Source organism: Limulus polyphemus, unplaced genomic scaffold, assembly GCF_000517525.1.
Source record: "Limulus polyphemus unplaced genomic scaffold, Limulus_polyphemus-2.1.2 Scaffold1632, whole genome shotgun sequence".
Classification (NCBI taxonomy): Eukaryota; Metazoa; Arthropoda; class Merostomata; order Xiphosura; family Limulidae; genus Limulus; species Limulus polyphemus.
In genome coordinates, this window is record NW_013667242.1 from 149588 (window position 1) to 172739 (window position 23152).

Below are 23152 nucleotides of genomic sequence, written 5' to 3' on the forward strand. Positions count from 1 at the left end.
TTGTACAACTGATGCATTCCCAGTATTTCCTTTTTGTTGTAAGCAAATCACTGAAGCATGACGCATGTTTGTAGATTAATAGGCAATAAGTTCTGAATTTTAGGACTGAGCAAGTACAAATAAACCAGTTATGTATGCCTGTTGAAAATTTATATATCTATATATATATATTTATTTTAAAATATGCATTTAAAAATTAAAATGTTAAATGAGCACAAGAGAATAATTCTTATAATTCAGGAAGTGGCTTTAAAGACAGACTGTGTATCATACTAAGTTTTAGGTTTGTAGACAAGGTTTAAATTTTCACAAAAGAGCTTAAGTATTTTACATTTTTTCTATATATATTGTCTCAAAATAATATTTCATTTTGAGCATCATATTCAATTTAAAAAAATAGGTGGACATTATCCACTTACTTCTTAGGTTCTTGAAGAATTTTACACCATCTTTGGACCTGAACTGAAAGCTGTCACTGGAGACCCAAAGAAAATAGATAATGTTCTGGACCGAGTGTATGGTTTGATAAAGCCAATTGAAAATGTAAGAATTTTGAGCCATATTCATATGATAGCAGTTAAAATAGGCATGTATGTGTCATATTTGTTAGCTGTAAAATGTAACAATTGAATGACATTTTACTTTGTTAGTTAACATTTTGAGTTAATACTTTCTGTCAGAAGTTACCATTAATATGTGAATGAATGATATAGTGAATAATTTAAGTAATTATGAGTGTAAAACTTTTCTGACAAATCAATAAATGCATTGTTTACAGACAAGACTCCTCTTAGCACTGCAGAAATGAAAGTTAGAACATTTTTTATTTAATTTTTGTGAAATACACCAAGTAATGCTATTTGATGCTAAAATATCAATCCTGAAACATTTCTGAGAAAACAATTGTTGAAGTAAATTTGAAATTTGTTATGCAAGTGTGCACTTTATACCTGAAAGTTGTATACCGTTGTGTGAAAGTTAACCAGTTCACAGCAGACTGCTATGATTACTTCCTTCCTATATATATATACATGACATTGTTTTAAATACTTCCTTTGTGGAGACTGGAAATGATCATATCTACTTCCTTTGTTGAACAAGATTTACTTACTTACTTCTTTACAAGTGAGATTACTATAGCTATTTTCTCTTTGGATATTGGAAATTATCATACCTACTTTCTTTGTTAGATGAGATCGATTTACTTCCTTCCTATATATATAGGAGATTGTTTTAGATACTTCCTTTGTGGAGACTGGAAATGATCATATCTACTTCCTTTGTTGGACAAGATTGAATTACTTCCTTCTTTACAGATGAGATTACTTTACCATTCATGGTTTTGAATATTCATGATATAGCTGCAGTTCACCCCCAAAACTAGTACAAGGTTTACATTGTGCTGCACTGTGCATTCCATGCTCTTGTGCCACACATGACAGCATCTCACATGTGCTCAGTCTTTGTTCAACCATGGTGTTTCTGTGCTTCCTCTGCTGCTGTTAGCTCTATTACTAATGGTATACATGGTTTTCTAGAACCTATCCTTCACAGATGGCAACGGATAACTGTATTTACTTTTGGCAGATTGGAAATTATCACACCTACAACTTGTGGTAGACAAGATTGATTTAATTCCTTTCTTACAAATGACATTAGTTTAACTATTTACATATTGCAGGCTGGAAATGGTCATACCTACTTCCTAAGGATACAATTAATAGTTAATACTGACTTCCTTTTAGACAGTGTAACTTTACATATTTCACATGGGTGTAAATTGTAATGTTATTTTACCTTGTAATTACTTACTTTATGCACAAATTATTTGTATCTTTCTTATGCTGATACTTTAGTTAAGTTTGAACGTTTATCTGTTTTTTTTTGTAATGATTATAAGCAAACTTTCATAATTTCAGAGGAAAACTGAAAATTGTATTACCTACCTTATTATTTTATATTAACCCTAACAAGGATGTAAGCCTTCTGTTAATAAACCTAACTGAGATGTAGGTCTTCTGTTAATAAAGCTAATTAAGATGAAGGTCTTCCATTAATAGAGCTAACTAAGATGTAGGTCAGCTGTTAACAAAGCTGCCTAAAATTTAAATTAACTATTGGTACACTAGAAGTGACTAAAAATTGAAATTATTATTATTATTTCTTATTATAAGGTGGATTTTGATATCTTCTTGATTCGCCATACATCTTCCTGGAACACTTTCAAAGATTGGTTTAATAAGGAGGTTCAGTTAATAGAGGAAGAAGCCATTAGGTTTATTAATGAATCTTTCCGTTCACTTCGATCAGCAGAGAGTGCATTTTCAATGTTGCAGAACTTTAAACATATTCATTCTCGGACTGCTATTAATGAACTGATGATGAATAAGTTCAGTGACATTTTAAATCAGTACATTAAGGAGGTATGTATATTAGATTAGTATTTTTTTTCGTTTGTTCTAAAACTTGATGTTATTGAAATGAGTTCACTGACATTTTCTGGGGTCAGGCATGGCCTAGTGCTTAGTGTGCTATTGGGTTAAGAGTACCCACATAGGTAGTAAGTGGTGTTGACTGGCTGCTTTTCCTAGAGTCAGCATTTCTAAATTAAGAGTAACTCTGTTTAAACTTTAAGAGGTCTCTGACCTGACTGTTTAGCTAATTTGTTGCATAAGGTACCATTAAGGTTAAAAATAGTACCGTACCAGACATTTTCTGAAGATATCATTATTAAATAAAAATACAAATTTAAATCACCAAACTTGTAGAAGTGTAACAGACTTACATGAAAACTAACATTAATTATGCAAATTATTACTTATGCTTTATATCAGTTTATAATGAAATTTAAATAATAGTTTTATAAGAAGTGCAATATTTGTGTTTTATTTGCTGCTCCCAAAATAATAATTAGTTTCACTGTGTGTGATTACACTCCTTTACAAATGAAATAGAATAAAAAAAATTTTAGTTTTACTGTATTAGAAATCATTCTTTGGTAAGGATGTAATTTTTTCAAATTGTTGATAATAAATCATAGTTAAAACTTAATGCCCTGTTAACTTTGGGCTTTACCGATATATTTATATATACACTGCTGTTCAAAAGTAAAGGAACAAACACAAAAGAACAGATTTCTTGAAAATCCCATAAAGGAATGTCATAAAATTCAAGGTGGAGGTAAGCATTTATACAATGTATGAATACACATAGAAAGGAACATTACTGGGTTTCTTTGCAGTTAGATTTGACCATTAAATAAGGAATCCCATAAAATGAGCAGTGAAGTAATTTAGCAAAATGCACCTAGTAAGGGATGTGATAACCTCTTGCAACAAAACACACTTCACGGTGTTTTCTCATGAGGTTATCCAACAATCTGGAATAATACAAGTTTCATTCTTGTACAAGGGCACATCTAAGCTATTGGAGGGTTCTTAGAAGTTGTTCCTGACTGGAAACCCATTTCTGTAGAGCACCCCTTGCTTGCACTCAGGTCCAGTGATCTTGTTGATAAGCCCATACTTCACTTTCAAGGTATTTATTCAACAGCTGAGCCCTATCAAAATAAAATTATGGACAGCGACAGCTCTGAAAAGACAAAATTACTGTTGGTGTATCACATCTCTGTATCCCAGACCAGTAAAGGACTTTCCTTCAAAGATATGGAGATCTGTGAAGCCACTTATCATGATGCCTGCCCAGACCAGGACAACAACACCTCTGTAATGGTCCCATTCCATGGTGTTTGAGGGATGATATTGAATTCCCTACTCCCTCCAGATCATTTTAGTCCAGATTCAGTCTCCTGCCAGGATCTTGACTCATTCATGAAAATAAATATGCACCAGTTTTCTTCACCCCATTGCAAGTGTTGGTGACATCAGGATAAACAGGTCTATCTCTGGAAGGATGTTAGCAGGACATAAATCACTAGAATTCTGGTAGACAGACTGTTCTTATGAAGTCTTTTGGCTATAGTCTGTCTCAATACAGATATTCCTGTAGCTGCAAATAGCTCTTGTGCGAATTAGCCATTGGTAGGAACTCTGTTAGAGCCAGATAACAGCCATTTTGATGTGCTGTGTCTCTAGGATGGACTTGGACACATCTCCGGGCGATATCTCTTGTCCCCTCATATTATTTGAAGAGCCTGGATACCATGCTTCTGGAAAGCATGTAGGCTTCTTGTCATCTCTGCCTAACCTACCCATCTATCCTATTGATTTCCATCTCAGACTGTCATCCAAATGATGCTTTCTTGACATTTCTGAAAATGAATCTCCACTGGATAATCTGACAGCAAACAAACAATGAAGTAAGGAGAGTAAAGCTGGGCCTTTTTTTTGTAGGGTTTGTAATTAAGATGTTTGCAAGTTCCACAAAAGTTATTTGTAAATTTTCACAATATTTAACTTTTGTTAATTACAGTCAATTAGTAACACAGTTATTATTCATCTCTATTGTCTTTTCAGTAATTAGTGATCAAACAACAGTTTTCTTCTTAACTCTTAAACATCAGTGTATGTGCATAAACACACACACAATATACTTAAAACAACATATTCTGTACTCAACTAACCTGTAACAAGATGTACAGAACATCTCAAGAGTGTTGTTCTTTTTTTCATTTTTGTAAAAATGTTAGGCTTTTATTTAAATTAACTTGGCAGGATTTTATAATGAGATGCAAATAAGTTTGTTTGTTTTTTTATTCCTGCCTGAAATGGGGTCAGGGAACAACAGGCACTCTTGGTTCAAATGTGGGCTTCAGGAGGCATGGTTCGAAAACTTAGCTAGGCCTTTTTAATTTTAATTAGATGAGAAAATAATTGCCAAAAGTTAAATGAAATATTATTTGTGTAATTCTTGTGTATCTTAAAATAAAGGTATCACAACATAAAATACATTTTTCTATTGTATTTTCTAAGAAATTAACATTTAAATTGAGGAGCAACTATGCTTTCCTCATTTGATATAACCTCATAAGTTTATACTCCCCGGGCTTCTGAAAAATATAGTCTGGATATCTAAAATTGAGAGTTTGTGGATCTTATTTTAATTCTCAGTATATTTGTTTTTAATTTTTATGCTTATCAAGTTGTGCCAAGATACTAATGTATATACCAAATGTTTATTTCATTACTGATCTTATGAAAAAATACCATGATAATTATTTGCACTTTGTCATCTGCCTCATCATAAAAAAATACGTCTGTGTTTCAGCTATTAAATGTAGAAGCAGTGTTTGAGTCGGACAAAGGTAATCCACCTTCATATAAAAACACTCCTCCTGTATCGGCTGCTATCCTGTGGGAGCGCACTTTATTCCAGACTATCAAACAGCCCATGGTGAAGTTTTACAAAGAGGAAATCATGATGAACACAGAACTTGGCAGAGAGGTGAGTCAGCTGGAAGTATCAGTAGGATTTGATTAAGGAGGAATATCATAAGTAGAATTATTCTAACTCCAGACCAAAGTGTAGCAAGTGCAAAGTAACATGGAATGTTCTGTTATAGTGACAAAAAAACCCATATAAACAAATTGGGGTCCCTGAAAGAATATCTTGTGGATATAGAGGCTTATATCTTTGTATGGATTAGCATACAAACTATGAATATTTTAAAAAATAGATGAAACATTTTCTTTCATTTTATGAACTAACATTCTTCATAATTTTGAAAATTTTAAATGGTAATCATCCTCATTGATGGGATTGTTGAAATATCTCTAACATAGAGGATAATTATATATCCAAAAAATGTTATGGTTGGAGTGCATCTTCATTTTGTGTTTTGAGTCAGTGTAAGGTTGTACAGCTATAGGATACGTAATGTTTATTTATCGTATACTAAAATATTATGGTGTAGAAAAGAAAAACAAGTTATGGTGAATACATAGTACTGGAGTAAGGATTTTTAAAAGATCTGATACACCATGTCCCACTCCTAGGTGCAGCCCAGCATGGCCAGGTAGTTAGGGAGCTCGACTCACAATCTGAGGGTTGCGGGTTTGATTCCCCATCCCACCAAACATGCTCGCCCTTTCAGCCATGGGGGTGATATAAGTTGATGGTTAATCCCACTATTTATTGGTAAAAGAGTAGCCCAAGAGTTGGCGGTGGGTGGTGATGACTAGCTGCCTTCCCTCTAGTCTTATACTGCTAAATTAGGGATGGCTAGCGCAGATAGCCCTCGTGTAACTTTGCACGAAATTAAAAAATAAACAAACAAACAAACCACTCCTAGGCTTGCTTTAGCTTAAAGTGATGAAGTTAAAGAAATACATTACTTTGTAACGTACCAGGAAATTTCTTCATCATGTTGAGCAACTTCAAAAATTCATCAAAACGAATGTACAGTTTTTTGTTTTGTTTTTGTATTTGTTGGAACAGGCAAAGTCAAAATATTTGAGTTTAGGCAAGTGCATGAGACAGTATGAGGAGCAGAAGTTTGAGAGGTGGAAACTTCATACTGAATCTGTTCTTCGGATACTTTTGCGAAGAAACCTATTTATGGAAGATAGCATATTTGACCATCAGCAGTCTGGTGATGCCATTAAGCCAAGTGTAGGACAAAGAACTCATGACCAAGGTGATATTACTTTAATTTAAGAATGATGTTTTTATTGTGTGTCACATGTATTTACACTACAATGCTTACTTGGCTTTTAATGTAACCACCAAGATCTAAGGCATTAATCATTTCAAAAGTCTTTCAAAATATAATATTTTACATTGGAAACCTTAAAATATGCTATTACACGTGAAAAGATAAATAATCATAAAAATGCATGCCATGATGGTTACATATTTTTTTATACTATGATATTAAGATTTTACATTGTTATTTCACAATTAAACAGCTTATTGTACACGGTTGTGTTTAAAAGCTTCTATGTGAAATAATAAAATTTCAGAGTTTTTGATATTTTTCTTGATTTCCATGATATCCAATAATCATGGTTAAATATTACATGCTTTTAGGAACCAGCTTAAGTTCCTCAGTGAACTAGGTGGATGAGTAAATTGTACACGAAACATGCACCCTCTAGTATATGATGCTAAAAAACATTTTTAGGTTTAAAATGGAAAGACTGCCCCATATGAGTTATATATAGAGATCATTCTAAAGCCAGCTATGTTTGGTTTCTCACATACTTGTTTCAGAAATTCTGGATATCTTCCAATCAACAATGATAATTTGAGGCATTTTTAATGTGCTGCTCGGTTCAGTAACATTTTTTGGCAGACATTCTAACATCTGCTGTTTTTATCAGCACAAGTTACACCATTTACACTATGCTTGACATGATCCTCGGTTGTTTGACCAACTTCGAAAAACAGCTTACAGATGAGGTTCTCTATGAGCACTGTGAATAGGTACAATTCCTTTCTGTACATACATTGTTATGATAGCTATATGCCTTGAAAAATAGACCTATTACTCCTTTGCAAGACTTTTCTTGATATTCGTGGTACTAACATGCAAGGTATCATGTCATTTTTGAATGTGACTTGTAGCCTCATTAACATAGAATGTTATAGAAGATGCTAGAATCCTCTTGCTTGTTTTGTCAAAGCTTGAATCTAGTGCTTGAGTGCCCTTTATTTGTGAACTAAACTGTTTTCACTTCTACATAAACCAACTAGGACTAGTTCGTAATGTATAGGTGCTTAAACTGTAGTCCATCAAAAAAAATGATTTTTATGTAAAACACGCTTGCTTTGATTGCATATATATTCATCTTATTACCATTGCCTTAAGACAAAGAACGTGGTCATTACTGGTGTTGTCACAAGCCCATGTGAGTGAAGTTGTTGTGTATATACTTGGAGAAAAAATTACTTGTATAATGAATTCAGCTACATTATTTCAAAGATTTGAAGAAGATTTTGAGCTATCAAGTGTGCTTCCCTCAAGATATGAAAGAGATCATCAATGAAGCCAAGCATCTAGAGCTACTTGGTTTTTCTATACCTGAATTAACCAGAAATGTAGCTTTACAGGTAAAAAAAATTAACTAATGACATTTTACAATATTTTCATGATATAAGAAAAAACTTGGTAAGATTTGAGATTCCATTATTGAATTGTTATTTCTAGATAACATAAAAAAAGTGTTATGGGTTATTTAATAATAGTGAAAACTAATAAGTTAAGAACTTTAGGACTTAGGCTTAATCAAAGTAACAATTGTCTGTCATTACATATTTGAAAACTTAGTGAAACATAGATATGTAGTGCTTGAAAATATCGTCAATAAATCATACTTCATCATTATTGTTTTGTTTTGGGTTTCGTAACTCAAGTGCACGTAGTCATTATGCATTACAGGAAGAAAAATACTGCAAGTGCGTCAATAGCCTGGAAATTATGTTGAAAAAGTACAGAAATGTTTTGACAATGTTAGAAGATGCTGAGGTGAGTGTAGTTAGCAGAAAGAAAGAGCTTTGAAACTTTTATTTCTTTTCAAAGATGTTGTAAGTCATAGTAAATGCTTTTAAGTAACTATAAATTAATATATTATTTTAGAAGACACTTAGAGTCAGGTCAGAAGAGCTGGGGAATTAATTGAGAGGAAGGAAGCTGTTTTTCTCATTAAATTTTTTATTTCGTTGTTATATGATTTTAATATGAGTAATTTGGCTATGATGTTATTAAGGTAGAGGTATAGGATGTTAATACAATTCTTCAGTGATACTGTTGCACAATTTTAAGAAATGTTTTTCAAGAATTTCCCATAAATCTTATTTGTATAACTAAACTGTTGGGTTTTAAGTTTCATGATATGAATGGTAATTTCTATAACAAAAATAACTGTTACTTACAATTATTTTTTATTTTACAATTATTTTTCAGAATGAAATACATGATGAATGTTATGTAATTTTTATAAGGATGAAGTATTGTTTCATCGGTATTATTATTAATATCATAGAATGTAAAGTTGATAGTCTTTTTAGGTTATGTGTGTTCGTTTTGAACTCATTTTACAGTGATCTTTTAATTAGTTCTTACGAAGAACTTCTGATACAAAACAAGTTAACTAGGTCAGAACATAAGAATAACTATACATTGCTGAAGTTAATCATGTATACCAGTCTTCTTCAATAGGTGACCTGAAGGTCTCATCAGACCTACTTAATATCAAAAATAATTTTACAAAAACAAAACAGAACCTATCATGATTAAAGTCCATTGAATTATCAGTTGTGTACTCTTGCTCTTAAAGATGTTTTAACAGTTTGATTCTTTCTTGTACTGTTGTGATTAAATTAGGTGTTTTCTTGTCGTTGCCAACTGACATATTTTATAACACAGTTTAGCTCTAATTTGGGGATGTTGTCATTTTTCTGCATGTTACTCTGTTAATTTTTTTTTTCAGTAGTTTCAAAAACATTTTCTACATTATTAAAGGTGTTTAAAAAGTAAGCAGAAAACTACTAAGACAGATAAAGAACATCAAGTATATATTATACATTTTTATCTTAATAAATTGAATGGAATAAGTTTTCTCTCTCTGACAGGTGACCTTATTAGAAGAACAGATTTCTAAACTAAATACTACTCTGCAGCCTGGTTATAAGCGCTTAAACTGGACCTCATTAGGGATTCAAGATTATATAGACAGATGTACGCAGGTTAGTGACATTCAGCATAACCTTGGTCAGGATCAGATCCCTTATTAAAAACTATAATTACACGTCTATTCCTGTAATTCTCAGTTAAATGACTTCCATTACTCAGTACATTTGAAATTGTCAGGTTGAAACATGGACAGCCTGTGAAAATGGACAATTTTATAAAACTATTTAATCCTTTCTGAAATGATAACACAAGGAAGGACTTTTATTAATACCCAGTCTGTGAATCAGGTACACTTTTTTTAGTGGGTTGATTCCGAGACAAAGCTTTCTGCTACTCTCTTTTTTTTAATTCAGAATTGAGATTTGAATTCCTTGTGATATTTGGAATCTGAGTTGTCCACATGTTGTGCAAAATAAGATCCTCAGTTTTGTAAAGCCATTTTATATGTGGTTTTCATGAGTTGAATCAATAGAGATCATTATCTGATGAAAATTTCTTAGAGCGATGTATCAAATGTTATGATATTACTGAGTTTCATAGTTCCCTTTCACAACGATGCATAACTACATGAGTCTGTTCAAAAGCTGTACTGTGGCATGTCCAGTTATCATTGTCCTTGTTATGATGGTGTCTTCTCAAAATTACTGACAAATACTCATCAACATGGATGCAGGAGTTAGTCTAGTGTGTGAAGGATGAGATAGCAGTTGTGGTTGTAATAGTACTTGTAGCAGAGCAGAAAGAGTAACATCAGTGGCAGTGGCATTAATAACAGCAACAGTAGTAGCAGTAACATAAGGCTAGCATCACCAGCACTTCACATGAATTGAGCATTTATACTTTTTGCAAAATGAACACATTCTACATGGTTGAGAGGTGAGTTCTTTTGGCAGTTAAGTGTGATTTTTTATGTTAACAGATTGAGCTTGTTATTAAAGTACATTTTTGGGGGTTCTAATATGAATATTGTAAACCATGTCACCCTTCTATAGCTCACCAAATAACCTGAATTTGGTCTCATTGACTCACAAACTTGATGTTTTAACAATATGATTCAAATTTTACGTTCCAACATAAAACCTCACCATGTAAGTATTATAATAATTTTTGAATAAAAGTACACTTTCTACTGTTTAGTAGTAAATTCTTTATATCATTATAGACTGATTATATACAATGAAATAAGTATATTTTTTAGCAATATAATCACCTCTTTTCTTACTTTTTTTTTTTTTTTTCACTTATAATGCTGTGGTGGAGTACTGAAGTTGATGGAAATGAATGTTTTGTCTACAGAGCTGTGTTTTACTATGTTTTAACCGTAAACAAGAAGGAATCCTCATTAGCCACAACAATTGAAATTATTTTAGGCAGGATTAGAGTAAATTAATCTATTGGGCCTTTATCCTTTTTATTAGCTATATTTTTGTGTGCCAGCAATACCAAATGTGGGGCACGAGTATACCTAATTAAATTTTTTTACTCATCAGGATCTCTACCAACCTATCTTCAAATTGAAATTCATTTAGGCGGGATTAAAGTAAATTAATCTATGGGCCCTTGGACATGGTCAAATACATCAATCAGAAGGGTTTGACCTCCTGAGTCCAAAACTGTAATTAGATCTCCAGTCGGTCAAGAGATGATGGAACTATGAGCTAAAAGTTTGTACTTGAAAAAACAAAACAAATAACTCAGAGCTATTTTAGGAGCCACTGTGCTGCTGCTAAAAAAAGAAATGATATATCAATGAAGTTTATCTTTAATTAGATCAAATATGATTTGAATAGAGTATAGATTCAATATTTCTGGAAGAAAAGTGGAAACCAGATTCACCGAACGTAATAAAAATCCCTCCCATGTTTACCACCATTGCAACTAAAAAAAACCACAGTATATCTATACAAAACACTGTAATTTTAAAAAGAGAACCAGACATCAACAAACACAAACTAAAGGAAGCTATCTTAATTGAACAAAGCAGCTGTACTCTAAACCAGCACCCCAATGTACCAAGATGCTTTTACTAAGCTGTTAAGTAATCTCCAGTCTTGTGACCTCTCTGTTCCTCCATAATGTATATATATTCCTGTGTCTATGTAAGCTACTGGTACCTGATAATGACATAATTTTGTCGAAATGTTGTACATTTATGATAAAGTTTTCTTCATTACCCGTTCAAGCCATCATCATACTTTTATTTGGTTTAACTCAGTATGCATCTAAAGTTTATCACTTCAAATATAAATTTATGTATTTTATCAGTAATATAATATTAACCATGTTTAATTATGCAGTTAAAAATCAACTGGAAAAATCACAGTCTTAAAAATTATCGGGTTTAATGAATTTTTGAATATTTTAATCAAGATCTATTTATTTTCCTAATAAAATGGCCTTAAGGTTTTTTTAAATGAAAAGCATCTTCTGATATCTGATTAGGCTCTCTTGAAATTTGAGTCCTTGGTCAGCCAGATAAAGAAAAATTCGAAAGAGATAAAGCAACGAATCCACATGATATCTTCTGCTAATATGCTGTTGTTTGAAGACAAGGATGAAGAAACTGACCTACCTGATTGTAAGGTAAGTTAAACTTTCTTAACATTCATTTCAGTCATTGTTATTATTCTTGCTTGTAGTAAGATCTAAACTGTAGAAGCAAAATAGACTGTATTGATATGTTAAGCAAAAAAAAATCAACTAAACAATATATATGATGTTATCATATAAACTCTTTTCTTAGGTCTTTCTTAATATTAATAACTTTTAAAACAAAAATAAAACTGTAAGCTGTTTTTCTTCAACCACTTAATATCGACAGGTAAGTTGAATTCTTAATTAAGAGTGCATGTTAAGAAATTGCATATAACTGGCCTCCCACTGGCACAGTGGTATGTCTGCGGACTTACAATGCTAGAGACCTGGTTTCGATACAAGTGGTGGGCAGAGCACAGATAGCCCATTGTTGTAGCTTTGTGCTTAACTTCAAACAAACAAGCATACAGCTGTAAAAAATCATATATGGTCTTATTTGGGCTACAAATTCTCTCAGTAATATTCATGTTATTATACCAAGCTTATTGAAAACAGTTACCTGTTTTAAGTGTTTGATTTATTTTTAAATGTTTTCAACAAAAAAAATCTTTATTATGGATGTTCACAGCAAAAAAAAAATAATGACTCATAATTTTCCTAATCTTTTCTATTATCTGTACTGTAGAAAGGATGTCTAGAAACTAGTGATTAACATGAATATTTACGTTTATGTGTTATCAGATACTCTTACATTTGTGTATGAAATAAGCAAAGATAGTTAATTTATAGAAGTAATAACAGAATATAGTAAATTTTTTATATTTAGATTATTATTCTAGCAAAAAGTTTTGCAATAACATTACTGTTAAGTTGACATCATAATATGGCACAGTATGGAATCTTTATCTAGTACACAATAAAAATCAAATGGAAACTTCACTGTAGAAATTTGACTTGCTAATGTAACTCACATAAGACAAAGCTATCTTCGTTTATTGTTCTCTTTTTACTCTTTAAAGCACAAAAGTGTAAATAATCCATAAATGATCCCAGCTAGTCTAATGAGCTCTGGTATTGAGTGAAATGTCTTGCTGGCAATGGGTACTGCAGAAATGGTGTGGTTGAAATACTATTATACATTCTTATTCTTGGAAAAACCCTAAGAGACCAAATAAAGAACATAGTGTTTAAAAATACAATAAATTTAATCCTACTGTTTTATGACAAATATAATTGACTATTTTCATGCATCTTCTAACATAAAGGCACTTGCACCAAAACAGTTGATCCGTGTATGTGTGCCTTAACTATGTTCTTTGTTTGTTATTGTTATGTCTACTTAATTTTGTGAATGCTGCTTAAAGTATAATCAAGTATGAGGTTAAGTTAATTGTACCTTGTGTGATAAAATTCTGCACTTTTGTTTAGTCAGAAATTATTTAAGAAGCAACATCTGTGTATAACATGCACTAAGTAATTTTTTTTTTAATATTATAGGAATTTTTTGAAAAGATTGAAGCTGAAAGATTTAAAATACTGAAGTACCTAGAGCAAAGATATAAAGCTTTGGGACCATTATTAATCAAGATGGAGAGCCTCGTATGCCAGACGAACACTGGTAGGGCTCCCCAGTTGAGACAGTACTATGCTTTCGTGGAGAGAAATATCTTTAATGCACTGATAGAGGTAAAAAAACACAAGTTTGCATGCTGTGTGTTTCATAAAATTTACTTTACTCTAATATACTTCCTAAAAAAGCCTGTATTTTTTCATGCACCAACTGATTGACTGATAGCAATAATAGAAGATTTTGTAAACAATATATATATATAAGAAAACTCAAATTATTTCTTTTTACGAAACTGTTCTTTATGTTACCAGTTTTGTAATCTCACAGGCTATTCTTCAGTATAAAAATGTGTTCTGAATAATCTTAAAGTTTCTTTGAAGATATCCACATATACTTAAAACATATTTTTAAGTATACTGGGAACATCTCCAAAGAATGTAGTTATTCGGGACAATTTTTTATACTGAAGGGTAGTCTATAGTGCTAAGAAAATGGTAAGATAAAGATAAGCTTTTCTCTAGGCTATTCATGTACAAGTCACTCTTTGAAAGAAAGATTGTCTGTAAATGTAGATAAATCTCTGTGTTAAAACAGTGTTTCTTTACAAATAGAATTCTAAATTAACAGAAGAAGTTCATTGATAGGAAGGAGTATTGGTCATAGAAACTGAAACGATGGAGATCAAAAGTAAAGGCTCAAACACTACAGAACTGAGGAAAACATAGACAAATATTTCATGTATTACTACCTTGGTAGTTATTATCCTCAATTTTGTAATTATAGAGTTTCACCAAGTACCAATTGTTTTAAGTGTTAATTATCTAACACATTACTTGTGTATATCCAGGAAAGAAAGAGAGAAAGCAGAAATCAAAAGTAAAATTTTATTGGACTATTTCTAGAAAAGGTGGAGAGCAAAAATGAAAAATAAAATTTTACTGGACTATTTCTAGAAAAGGTGGAGAGCAAAAATGAAAAATAAAATTTTACTGGACTATTTCTAGAAAAGGTGGAGAGCAAAAATGAAAAATAAAATTTTACTGGACTATTTCTAGAAAAGGTGGAGAGCAAAAATCAAAAGTAAAATTTTATTGGACTATTTTTAGAAAAGTTGGAGAGCAGAAAAATTAGAGTAAAATGTTACTTTACTGCATACAGAAAATAAGGAGAGGAGATATTAAGACAAAAACATCACTTAAGTATATCCAGAAAAGATGAAGAACAGAAGTTAAAAGTAAAATGTTACCTGCATTTATCCAGAAACAGTGGGAAATAGAAGTCAAGAATAAAATACTTCTAGAGTTTGTCCAGAAAAGATAAAGAGCAGAAGTCAAGAATAAAATGCTACTTGAGTTTATCCAGAAAATATGGGGAAAGGAAATTGAGAGTAAAATGTTACTTGAGTATATCCAGAAAAGGTGGAGAACAGAAGTCAAGAGTAAAACATTGCTTTGAGTATATCCAGAAAAGGTGGAGAACAGAAGTCAAGAGTAAAACATTGCTTTGAGTATATCCAGAAAAGGTGGAGAACAGAAGTCAAGAGTAAAACATTGCTTTGAGTATATCCAGAAAAGGTGGAGAACAGAAGTCAAGAGTAAAACATTGCTTTGAGTTTATTCAGATGATAGGTGGAGAACAGAAGTCAAGAGTAAAACATTGCTTTGAGTATATCCAGATGATAGGTGGAGAACAGAAGTCAGGAGTAAAATGTTACTTGCATATGTTCACTAGCATAAAATAATACTGTGGATCTGTAAAAAGAAATTACAGTAGTAACTACTTGTAAATTGCTTTGATTATGATATTTTCAGTATTGGATTGAATACAGCAAGACTATTTTGACTTGAGTAATTTTTTTTTTTATTTCTGTAATATGCAATAAACCACAGTTAACTTACCTTGGTTTACTTATACTTCACTTCTTAATAATTTAGCTTAATGAAATGTATAAAAACCAAACAAAAGTGTTCTAAAGAAAGAGAATGCAAACCTAAAGTGAAAGGTACTTAATAAAATCTATATGTAAAATATGAAACTTGTGGAATTTCCATAGAATGTGTGTCTCATGATTTGATATTTCCAGATGTGTACAAAGAATTTGGAGATGTTTAACAAGGCTCTAAAAGGAAACAAACAGCTCTTTCAGGTGAAGACCATCCTTGCAGCACCTGACATTTTACTCCATCCAACATCAGGAGAAGTCTACAAGCTGATAATGCAGTATGGTCTGGACATCGTGGAAGGGTTAGTTTGAAACAAATTTCTTGTAATAAATTATGCTTTGATTTTGCAATAAAAAACAAAACATTTATATGCAGAAGCATTTTTTCAAGTGCACTCATTAATTAAATTTAAAGTTTAAAAATATCTAAAGGCTAGAAGCAGTAATAATTAGTCGTAATAACCTTTTAGCTTACAAAATATCTTCTCTATAAGAACCCAAATCAAAACAGAAGAGAAAATATTCTGGAAAGTAGTTAAACATAAAAGACAGGGTTCAATAAGATGGGAATTTGTTTTATTCTTTGAGTTCCTTTATTTACATATCTTGTGTTCTTCTCATCCCACAAGTGTTGGAAACCATACAACAACCAGAAGACAGACCAGTGTTCTGTTGATACATGTAGTATGTTCTTTACTTGAAATAATTTTCATAATTATTATAAATTGGTGTTTGTTAATTTACTTTTCAATCTTGTCCATAACTCATCCATAAAAATATGGTAAAAGACAGGTCTTGACACTTCAATGTAAACAGTAGTTTTTATGGCAAAACACCTAGCACCATTTTTAAACAATATAATCTCTAATGTGTATCAGTATCTCATAATGATAAACTCATGATGTCAGAAAAACCTTGCAAAAGTGCACAGGTTATAGAGTTTTTATCATGATGATAAACAACATACTGAAGACCCAATATGTTTAAAGATGGAACTAGCCTTACAAAATGAATGTGAATTACCTTAATCTGAACAAAGTATACAAGTAGGCTAACATAGAATTAGATACAAAAAAAAAGAAATAAGGATATGACAATAGATAAGTCATTTTCATCGAATATACCTTATAGAAGATCCATTACAAGAGTCCTTTTGGCTGTTACTTGTTGACAAAATTTCCCATCATATAAGGTTCTTGTTCTTTGCATTGTTGATAAAGAATGTAAAAGTTTAGTGAAAAAGTTTAGCAATTAAAATGAGAAGAAAATAAAATAATTCAAACTCCTGAAAATGAGTTAATATGAGTACTGTTGTAAGGATAGTCCTACAAAGGGATATTTAAGAGATATTGTGAAAATTTTGAAGAGATTAAGCTAAGGTATGAAATGATAGATACAGTACATACAGTTTTCTTTTGAAGTTGATTATATTCATGTAAATAATATGCCAAACCAATAATGTTTGATTCACCAACAACAACTGGCAGGAATTTAAATTTGAAGTCTTCTGTGGAAAACCTGCTATTCTCCTTCTTGAGTTGGTAGGAGCAGACCTTGAATTTATGATTGTAGGGCTTCATGTAGTTCCTTTTAGATGGCTGGTTTTTTGTCTTACTCTAATAAACTGCCAATATCAGACTTATAGTACTTTGGAGTGGTAGGGATCTATAAATCCAATGCCAAAAGAATAGATGTGGGGGGAAATAGGAGTGCCCTGAGAAAACCCACTTTCACTGGTTAGGTGCCGAATAGTCTACCTTACCAGTGTCCAATTAAACTTGAAGTTGCTGAAACAAGTTGGTGGAGGAGGAGGAATGTGTGAAAAGCATAAAGGTATGTTAATGTGGAATAGAGTTCAGCTTACTGCGGATTGCTCTGATGAAGGAGTTTCGGCTGGGGAATGAAATGTCTTGGGGTGGGTCTTCTTCATCACTAAGTAAGGGATGACGGAAAAAGAGAACTGGGTGTGTGGTTCGTCAGTTTGTTCGTTTGGCGGTGGAGAAGATTCGCTCGAAGTGTCAATCTGTATAGCATTTGGTGAGTTGGATGATGATTTTTCGGTGGGTGGTTCAGGCTGGAAGGACAGGAAAGGATGGACTTGTTGAAGAGAGCTTGATTGTTGAGTGTTTTTGTTGGTTACTTGTTGAATATGGTCTTCCAATTGCAGCAGGGTCTGGGTGACTTTTTCTCTTTGTACAATCAATATTTGGGTTGACCTGTCTTGGGGTTTATTCTTATTATTAGGAATTGTCTGGGTTTTGTTGGTCTTTTACTGTTGTTTTTTTCCTTCCTGGGGGTTTGGGTATCTTGGTGTGGTGCTGACATTGAAAGTACGGGAGAGGTATGCTGGTTTGGGGTGGAGTTGGTCGAGGTTTACAATATGGTTTTTCTGCTCTAAAGTGGAAGAAGTCAAGGAAGCGTCTGTGAGAAAGAATGAATTCTGCTGTTTGCTTAAAGGTGATAATAACTTTTATAAAAAGTGAAGGGTCTCCTGTTTTACTTGATGTGAATCAATGGACTGCTTGAATTTTGATGTGCATGTCTTTTTCTAAGGCTTGATGTATTTCCTCAGTTGTAAAGGATTGAACCATGTTTCTCAGAAAAACTATATGAAGGGTGATGCTGCTTTTGTGGTGTTTGCTTATCACAGGTGGGTTAGAGTTCCATAGTAGACATATATGTAACTTAGGTCATCAGGAGACTTGGGTTGTAGGAGTATACCTCCTTTTCATAATCTTTTGGTGCATTAAGGAATTACATTGAATTTGGGCTTATTCTTGTGGACAAAGTACCCCACTTCTCAGGGAGAAACATTGTGGGGTAATCCATCAATTATTACCAGCAGCAGAGAGACTGTGTATGTGATGGTAATGTTTGATTCATGTACATATGTTTCTTTTCTTAATGACAGATACAAGCAGAAATCATTGTACATATGCGTTATTATTAAAACTGTTTATTTTGTAATAATTAATATCCACAAATAACTTACTTTTTACATTCCTACTCGGTATTATTGAAAGTAGTTGGAAGGACTGTTTACTTATTTACTTTGGTAACTAGCTATTTTTTAAGTAATGTTGATATATATGAGAATGTCACCATTGTAAGAATCTAGATAGCTATCCTCATATTTCCTTAACAAAAAGTTCCTTTTCGTTGTTTAAATTGAGCCTCTTATGGCTCAGCGATAAGTCTCATGGCTTATAATGCTATAAATTGGGTTTCAATACCTATGGTTGGAAAAACATAAATTGCCCATTGTGTAGCATTTGAGCTTAACAACAAACAAGCATATCTAATACTATATGTATGATTGAAACTAACCATGTTGTCCTTACAGACAGTTTGGAGAATTCATGATTACTTTATAAAAGTTATTTTTTGCATTGGGTTGTAAAACCAGTCTTTCAGATTGTGATTGCAACTTACATGATGGTTAAAATTTTGTATGTAAAAATCTACATATGTTATGAGATAATTATCATGTGGGAAAGATTTCAAGATACATTATTTTAGGTCTTCAGTTAGCAGTTTGTTTTAATAATTTATTTCAATTTCTTTTATATTCTATAGAACAAAGTTGTTCATACGTTGGATGGATGGCACTTGTCTTGAAACTTCTCCTCAGAAAATAGAAGGACAGGATGAACCATACATTTTTAATTTTTTCCTGGATATATCTCTTCACCCTTCTATCAATGAGTCATGTCTGACACTTCAGCGAACTGCCCAGAATCTGCTACTTTTAGTGCAGGGTAGCCTAGAAATATGGCGAAAGTTTCGCAATTTGTGGAACTACGATAAGCAAGCACTGTGTGAGAAGTTTGCCTCAAAAATGCCCAGCATTGTTGCTTTTGATGATAAATTCCAGTATTATTTGAAGAGAATTAAACAGGTAAAACATCCAAAAAAAATAAGAACAATTATTTTATCCATAATGAAAACTTCCCTTTGTTAGTTTTTGTAATTGATGAATAAATAATTTTTATTGCTGATACCTATATGCACGTTTGTTATTTGTTTAGGTTAATTTATTGTCTTTAAAAGTGGTATAAAAGATAACATAAATCCAAGTAGTTTAAACATTGGTTCATTATAAGAACTCTTGGTTGAGTAGGTGCTTATGATATCGTTTAGAGGACATGGTTTGGGCTAATAGTTGGCTTACATGGACTGTGAATCTAAGGTTTCATGGTTTATCTCTTGTTACTGCAAAAATGTACCCCATACTTTGGAGCCATGGGTGTGTTTATAAAAGTGATAGTCAAATCCCTCTATTTTGTTAGACAAAAGTAGCCAAAGAGTTGGTGATGAATGCTGTTCACTAGCTGTATTCTCTCACCTTCAGAAAGTAGATCTTCAGAAATCAGTTGGGTTTATTGTATTGCAACTTAAATACTTTTTATCCTGTGTGATTTATTAGTATAAGTGTGTTTTAATATTACTCTTAATGAAATATGATCATTAAAAGCCTGTTTTGAATTATCTAGCCAGTGAACTGTAACTTGGCTCTTTCTTAACCACAAGTAGTTTCATTTATTCCTTACACTTGTCTCTAGCACTTGTAATTTAGGAAGAAAAGAGATTTGAAAATAAGCACTACTATAGAAGATTTTTACTGTTGGACATAGAACGTGGGTTGTAGATATGTATAAGTGATATATAATTCTGCAAATCAACTTTATACAGGGCTCATTGTTGAACCCTAAAGTTACTAATTAAACAAAGGGTTAATAAAAATCCCTTATTAAAAATGGTTACTAAAGTTTTCTTTTTTGTTTTAAATTGTTCCTACACTTCTTATTTATTTTAAGGTTTAACTCTAAATATTGATGTCTCCTGCAAATTTTCTGTCAGCATACCCCAATCCAGAGTCAAAACTGGAGAATAATTCCAGAAAATCACTTTTAGTTTGAGATATAAAGTATAATATACCTTCATTTGTATTTAGCTCACCTGGTTAATATTGTAATGTACAAAAATTATCTTAGGCCTGGCAGTTAGGGTGTTTGATTCGCAATCTGTCGGTCACAGGTTCAGATCCCCTTCACTGAATATGCTCATCCTTTCAGCTGTTTGGGTATTATAGTGTGATGGTCAATTCCACTATTCATTGGTAAATTAGTAGCCCAGCAGTTGGCAGTTGGTGATGTTAACTAGCTGCCTTTCCTCTAGTTTATCACTGTTAAGTTAGGAATAGCTAGTGCAGATATCCCTCGAGTAGCTTTGCTCAAAATTCAAAACAAACTAAACTAAAATATTATCCAGTTTTGACTTTTCCTGTTATTGGGTGGGTTTTATTTTTAAGATTTTTATATAGTTCTTTTGGTCCTCACAAAGTTGTTAATTTGATTCCTAACTCCTAACTTTTACACCCTTTGTTGCTATGAGTACTGGTTTATGACGTGATACTCTGTACTTCTTATCATGTAGGTTGAAGTGGTTCCCAAAGTAAGGAATGAAGGCTGTATAAGAGTACAGATGTTTCCTGTTGGTGAGGCAGTGGAAAGCCATGCTAGAGAATGGATTCTCTTGCTTGGACAGCATTTAAACGACTCCGCAAGTAACAGCATGCAATCTTTTAAAACACAGTTTGAGGTTAGATTTTTTTTTCTGATTTTATATTCTAATGCAGCCTGGTATGTTTCAGCAGTAATTCAGATTTCAAGGTTTACATGACCAATCTGGAAGATGGTTATGATCTATCCTGGTATAAATTAAGTAATTTGTATTACAGTCTTATATCTACATAGAGTATATCTTGTTCAGTAAATGTTTCTCGAATCATTAGACCTTACATTCAAAGCTACAAAACTTAAGGCTTGAATTAACTGAACTTGTATTTTATTTACATTCAGAATTATGTAGACAAAAATGTTTTGTGTTTAAGTGAAATATTGAAGGTGAGTATGATCAAAAGCACTGTTATGTATTATAGTCAGAATTTTTTTTACTTTGCTCTGAGATCTGTAGAAAACAAATAACCCTGAATAAGCTAAAGGTAAAAGAAGATTTGTATTTATTATCAGAATTTGGATATCCAACTGGAAAAAAAGCCTAAAACCCTGGATGAACTAAAACTAGTGCTTTCAACTATAGCAGAAATTCATGACATGTCTCTTGATGTTGATACATCTTTGAATGAAATAGAAGAAAAATATCGTATGCTGAATATGTATCATGTTCCAGTAAGTAGCATTTGTGTGCTGGGATACAGTGATACTTAGCATGAATTAATGTTATTGGGTATTACTTACTCTATTTACGTATCATAAGATAAAAACATAATAAAACTTTTACTTACCATAGGATAAGAACAAAATTGTATTTTCTAATCTGCCTATGAACTTTATCCAAAGGTCATAATATGAATGACTAAGATTGGTTATATTTACCTCTTTTTGTTTTTATGTTGGCTAATCTTGTTTTAACTAGTGGTATTTCATGAATCCCAATATAACAACTATTTTATAGAATATTACAAAAAAATTCAAAGCTTATAAAAACAGGCTTATCTTTTTTAATGATTGTGGCAAGCTGACAGAAGTTGAACTATGAAATTCAAAACCAATGTAATTAGTATGAGCAGCTGAATGAGAGAAGCCTCTTCTAATTCTTTCTGAACAAAATAACATATTTATGTGTAACAGATAAAAGCTGATGTTTTGTGATTTATCTTGATTTGCTAAACAAAATTATAAGTCACTCACCATATCTATCATTAGATGATTTCACAATGTTTTTCGTAAAACTTCATGTAAGAGGAAGAAATTATTTCTCTGAATACGAATGCTTTAATAGAATTGTCATTGTGTGATTATTATGTTTGTTAGATTGGTAACAAAATAATTTATTTTTGCAAAATTCTATTAATATTTTAAGAGACAAGATGCATTTATCTTTCAAATAATGAACTGATTCAGCTCACTCAATTACTGCCAAATTTTATCTTTTTTTTTTTTTATTCAGTTTAATTTTGTCCTTGACAAGAACTTTGTTAATTTAGTTTAGGAACATAGTTGTGAGTCATTCTACACTTAATAATCTAATATTGTACTTAATTATTTTGCAGTCATAATTTTTATGGTGAACTTCTTCTAGGTATCTGATGAAGAAACAGAATTGCTGAATATTATGAGAACTATGTGGGCAGATCTTTCCTTCAAAGCTAAGAAATTTGATTACCAGTTAGGTCCAATAAAAAAAAAGTTCACAAAGGTATGTTAAGACAAATATTAAATACGATTGTGTGTAAGTATTGTTACGTCTCCGTTTGTTAATTGATTTTCCGTAACTTCGTTCCGACGAAACTTAAGCGACACAAGTCTTTACTTAATAAAACTGGTTTATTCTTTCCGAATATAACTCTGCGATACACTTCATCTCAATGCTCGCGCTAAAACAACACTGTAACGAACGAACGTTAACTTCAACAATACCGTGTGACTGCAGTTCAATTACTCACTATCTATACCTCTTACCGCGTCACGTTGTCTCCTTTTATATATAT

General features: G+C 32.1%; 1 protein-coding gene across 1 annotated transcript in view; it reads left to right on the forward strand.

Annotated features, from left to right (window-relative positions):
* The window catches only part of LOC106464372 (dynein heavy chain 10, axonemal-like), a 125092-nt gene that overhangs the window by 25036 nt on the left and 76904 nt on the right, over positions 1-23152 (forward strand). Inside the window, 14 exon segments of the mRNA XM_013924509.2 lie at positions 427-543; positions 2175-2423; positions 5227-5403; positions 6397-6595; positions 7883-8010; positions 8339-8425; positions 9532-9645; positions 12035-12175; positions 13625-13813; positions 15781-15941; positions 19216-19537; positions 21076-21240; positions 21672-21830; positions 22744-22860. Of these exon segments, the coding sequence (XP_013779963.2) occupies positions 427-543; positions 2175-2423; positions 5227-5403; positions 6397-6595; positions 7883-8010; positions 8339-8425; positions 9532-9645; positions 12035-12175; positions 13625-13813; positions 15781-15941; positions 19216-19537; positions 21076-21240; positions 21672-21830; positions 22744-22860 (2325 nt within the window).